This window comes from Pteropus vampyrus, unplaced genomic scaffold, assembly GCF_000151845.1.
Source record: "Pteropus vampyrus isolate Shadow unplaced genomic scaffold, Pvam_2.0 Scaffold251, whole genome shotgun sequence".
Taxonomy (NCBI): Eukaryota; Metazoa; Chordata; class Mammalia; order Chiroptera; family Pteropodidae; genus Pteropus; species Pteropus vampyrus.
Genome location: NW_011889032.1, coordinates 1,664,328 through 1,668,967, shown reverse-complemented (window position 1 = coordinate 1,668,967; position 4,640 = coordinate 1,664,328). Strand labels below are relative to the sequence as shown.

At 38.8% G+C, this 4,640-nt stretch overlaps 1 protein-coding gene across 1 annotated transcript in view; it reads left to right on the top strand.

Annotated features, from left to right (window-relative positions):
* The window catches only part of SGSM1 (small G protein signaling modulator 1), a 91,073-nt gene that overhangs the window by 74,771 nt on the left and 11,662 nt on the right, over positions 1-4,640 (top strand). Inside the window, exons 20-21 of the mRNA XM_011374649.2 lie at positions 957-1,081; positions 3,040-3,122. Of these exons, the coding sequence (XP_011372951.2) occupies positions 957-1,081; positions 3,040-3,122 (208 nt within the window). The remainder of the gene's footprint in view (positions 1-956; positions 1,082-3,039; positions 3,123-4,640) is intronic.

Below are 4,640 nucleotides of genomic sequence, written 5' to 3'. Positions count from 1 at the left end.
TTTTTTTTTTACATGAGCTCATATTTCTTAGAATTTTATCTGTTGCACTATTTGAGGCCTAAATAGAGGTAGCTTCCTCAAGATAGAATTTTCTTTAGCCTCTTCCTAGTACCCAGGGGAATAACCAACCTGAGATCACTTTAATTAGATTCTCTACTTTTTCAGACTGCCCAGGTTGTGGGAATTTGGGTTATCAATCTGCATAAGTTATAAACCTGATTTGAGGCTATTAATTATCCAGGGAGATATTTTTTTCATTTAACTTGGCACCCATGTTCAAGACAGGTAGATGTCCTTGAGACCTCGGGATGGTAGTAGTTTTTTTTTCAATTTTCCTTTTATGGAGGGTGGCTCTTTGGGGTCCTGCCTTAATGCAGAAAAGTCTCTTAAATTCCATACCCTGGAATGGGGGAGCACAACACCATTAAATCCAAGCTTAAATTTTCCAGTTTGGCAGCTTCCCTCAAGGCAAAAGCCAGCTTTGTATTATCTTGCCTTTCTGGATTAATTTTTGGCCTTTAAATATTCTTTATTTTCTTGCTATACCATTGAACCATTTCATCAGGATTGTTGGGTCAAGACATATTGATGTCAGGCATATTTGCAGAATTGGACTTCCATTCAGTTGTTCATACATCCTATCCAGCTTTCAGCAGAGAGGGATGCACGTTCAGCAACAGTTATATCTCTCTTGTAGTTTCTTCATCTGTAAAATGGGGATAATAAGTCTATGCACCTCATAGGATTGTTTTGTTTTATCAAAGAAGAAAATAAAAATAATTTTCACTATATAAGAAAACCACAAGAACTAATTCAAACCCCTGACTGGTCCAGGTAGAGCATGTTTTTTTCAGCGAGGACAGGAGAAGGTTTAGGAGAGGGAGACTCTCTGGAGGACAGCCTCTGTGGGGAACTGAGGTGTAATTGTTCTTTCCTTCCCCTCCTGGGGTCCACAGCCGGAGTTGCTGGACCTGTACACAGTGAACCTGCACCGCATCGAGAAGGACGTACAGAGGTGCGACCGCAACTACTGGTACTTCACACCTGCCAACCTGGAGAAGCTGCGCAACATCATGTGCAGGTGGCTGGAGCAGGGGCAGAGGGTGGATCTATAGGGATTAGGGGGTCAGGTAAGGATGGCAGACGTGCAGGCTGCAGGGAGCCCAGCTGGAACTGCAGCCTCCGCCATGGGCACCATGCCCACTTGGAATCTTATTCCAGCCCACACTGGCAATAATATAACAAACATAATAATGATAATAATACAAGGCGCTTATTAAGCCCTTTATTAACATCATCTCACTTCATCTTCACAACAGTCTATGAGGTAAGCATTATCCCCTTTTACAGGTGAGGAAATGGAGGCTCAGAGAGGTACCACATTGTTCAAGTCCCCCAGCTGAGCAGTGGCTGAATAGGACCTCATCCCCACTCTAGAGTCTCTTAGGCTTCAGAATCTGTGCTTTATTTCATTAAGCCAAGATCTGGGTCAACTTATTACTTTTCATTAAAAATTATTCTTTTTATTTCTTAAACTATGAAGGTAACCCATGCTTATTAAAACCCTGAGTCAACCAAGGAAATCAGTTCATAAGGTATAAAGAGAAACTTCTTCCACATCCAGTCATCAATACCACTCACCCAGGAGAAGTAACTACTAATAATATAGTAATGAATATTCCTCCACAGCTATGTATATAATATATGAGACTATATTATATACTATATATAATATAACAGCATGTATTTTGAAAGTTTTAAAAAGGTATTACTTATATAGGATTATTCTACAAACTGTTTTTCTACAACTTGTTTTTTACACTCAATAATACATCCTGGACTTCTTCCCATGCTGCTCTAACTTGGGTTTGCAAACTACTACTATGGCCTACCAGCCAATTCTAGCCCATCACTTGTTTTTGTAAATAAAATTTTATTAGAACTCATCCATGCCCATTTGTTTGCATATTGTCTATGATTTTTTCTGCAGTGTCGAGTAGCTGAGACAGAGAAGATATGGCCTACAAAGCTGAAAATAATTATTATCGGAACCTCTCAGAAGAGGTTTGCCAACCGCTGCTCTAACTCATTCTTATTAATAAGCACCCCCTCTTTCCTATTCTGTCTTATAGTCTCCTAAGCAATCACTGCCTCTCAAAATTTAGTCTAGAAAATACAAACATTATTACCTTTAATGTAGTGTGTTACATTAAAATGAAAAAGTGCTGGGGGAGAAAAGATAGACTGACTTTTGACTGATTATTAGGAAAAATCATGGAAGGCCTCACAGAGGTGGTGATATTTAAGGTAGACTTTGGCAACATTAGGAGAATCTGAAGAACCATTTGACATACAAGTCAGAGGCATATACCCTGGGGTGAGGTCACCTGAATTCAAATCCTTCCTCTGTCACTTATTTTTAGGTGTTTGACTTTGTACATGTCATGTATCTCTCTGTGCCTCAGTCTCCTCATCCATGAAATGAAATAATTGTTTTTTTATATGATTATTTTGAAAATTAGATGATGCAATATATGTATAGTGGACCGAGTAGAGAGTAAATACCCAGTAAATATTAGCTTTTATTATTAAGGGGCAGGTGGGAATTCCAGATAGAGGGAACTGCTAGGGCAAAAGCACAATGGTGTGAACGTGTGCTTTATCTGTACGTGTGTGGCTGGAGAGGAAGAAGTACTGGGAAATGATGGATGAGACTGTGAAGGTGGTTTGGGAAGAAACTGTGAATGCCTTGTACCCCCAATTAAGGAGTTTGGATATTGTCTTGTCACACAGTGGGAGCTTGTGAAAGTTTTCGAGCAAGCAGTAGCCTCCTTGAGCTGGACTTTAAGAAGGTCATCCTGATAGCTGAGCATAGGATGTTTGAAGACAGTAAGACTGACGATGGGGATGCAGGCAGGAGGTTAAGGGAGTGGTCCAGGTGAGGGATGGAGGACTGAATCAGGGAGGAGGGAAAGGAAGAGTGGGTTGAAGAAGCAGATTGTGGGTGTCATTACTGAGCCCCTTGTGTCTCTTTTGTAGCTACATCTGGCAGCACATTGAGATCGGCTATGTCCAAGGCATGTGCGACCTCCTGGCTCCTTTGCTGGTCATTCTGGATGATGGTGAGTGTGTTCTCCCCACCCCAGGGCTTGGGGTACAGTTTCCTTCTTACTGTAGAGGAGGGAAGTTAACTTTACTCTATGACTCCATGGAATAGATCAGTACTGGTGCTCAGAAGACCTGTCTGGTGAACACATCAAGGTCCTAGTGAAATTGTTCTGTGTTAGCCAACATTTGTTTCCAGGTAGCCAACACTTATTTCCAGGTGCCCAACACACAGCCAGGCCTTTTCTAGCCACTGATTATATAAACATGAATGAGAAAAAAGAAAAACCCAGGCTCAGATGGCTTCACTTGTGAATTCTGCAAACACTTGAAAGAAGAATTAATACCAATTCCTCCCAAACTCTTCCAAAAAATAAGAGGGAACACTTCCTAACTTATTCTATGAAGCTAGTTCTTACATAAGAACCCTTTGGTACCCTGATACCAATACCAGACAAAGACATCAAAAAAAAGAACACTACAGACTAATATCCTTTATGAATATAAAAGCAAACTCTTCAACAAAATAATAGCAAACCAAATCTGGCAAGAGATAAAAAGAAATATACCATGACCAAATGAGATTTATCTCTGGAATGCAAGGCTGGTTCAATGTATGAAAATCAATTAATGTAATTCACCACATTAGTAGAATACAGGACAAAAACCATATGATCGTCTCAATTGTCAATTAAATGGCATTTGACAATTTTCAGCACGCTTTCATGATAAAAACACTCAACAAACTAGGAATAGAAGGAGGCTTCTTCAACATGATAAAAGGCACCTATGAAAAACCTAGAGCTAGACTGATTACTTTCCCCAAAAAGTCAGGAGTAAGACAAGGATGTACACTTTTGTCACAGAAGGTTCAAGCCAAGACAATTAGGGAAGAAAGACTCAAAAGGCATGAGATTGGAAAACAATTAAAACCATCTCAATTTACATTTAGGAAATGCTAAGGAATCAAAAACATATTAGAACTAATAAATGAGTTCGATAAGGTTTCAGGACACAAAATCTATGTACAAAAGTCAATTGTATTTCTATACAATTGCAATGAATAATCCAAAAACGAAATTAGGAAGGAAATTCCATTTGCAATAGCATCTAAAAGAAGAAATATTTATGAATAAATTTAACTTAAGAAGTGCAAGATTTGTACTCCAAAAACCACAAAACATCGTTTAAAGAAATTAAAGAAACAAATAAATGGTAAAATCTCATGCTCATGGATCAGAAGACCTAGTATTGTTAAGATGGCAGTACATTCCAAATTGATGTAGACTTCATGCAATTTAATGACAGGTCAGAATCCCAGCCTTCTTCTTTTTTTTTTTTTTTTTTTTTTTTGCGAAAATTGACATACTGACCCTAAAATTCATATGGAAATTCAAGGGACCAAGAATAGTGAAATCGGTTTTGGAAAAGGAGAAGAGGTTAGGGACACATACTTTCCAATTTCAAAACCCACTACAAAGTTACCGTAATCAAGACAGTGTGGTACTTCCATAAAGATAGACATGTAGATCAAC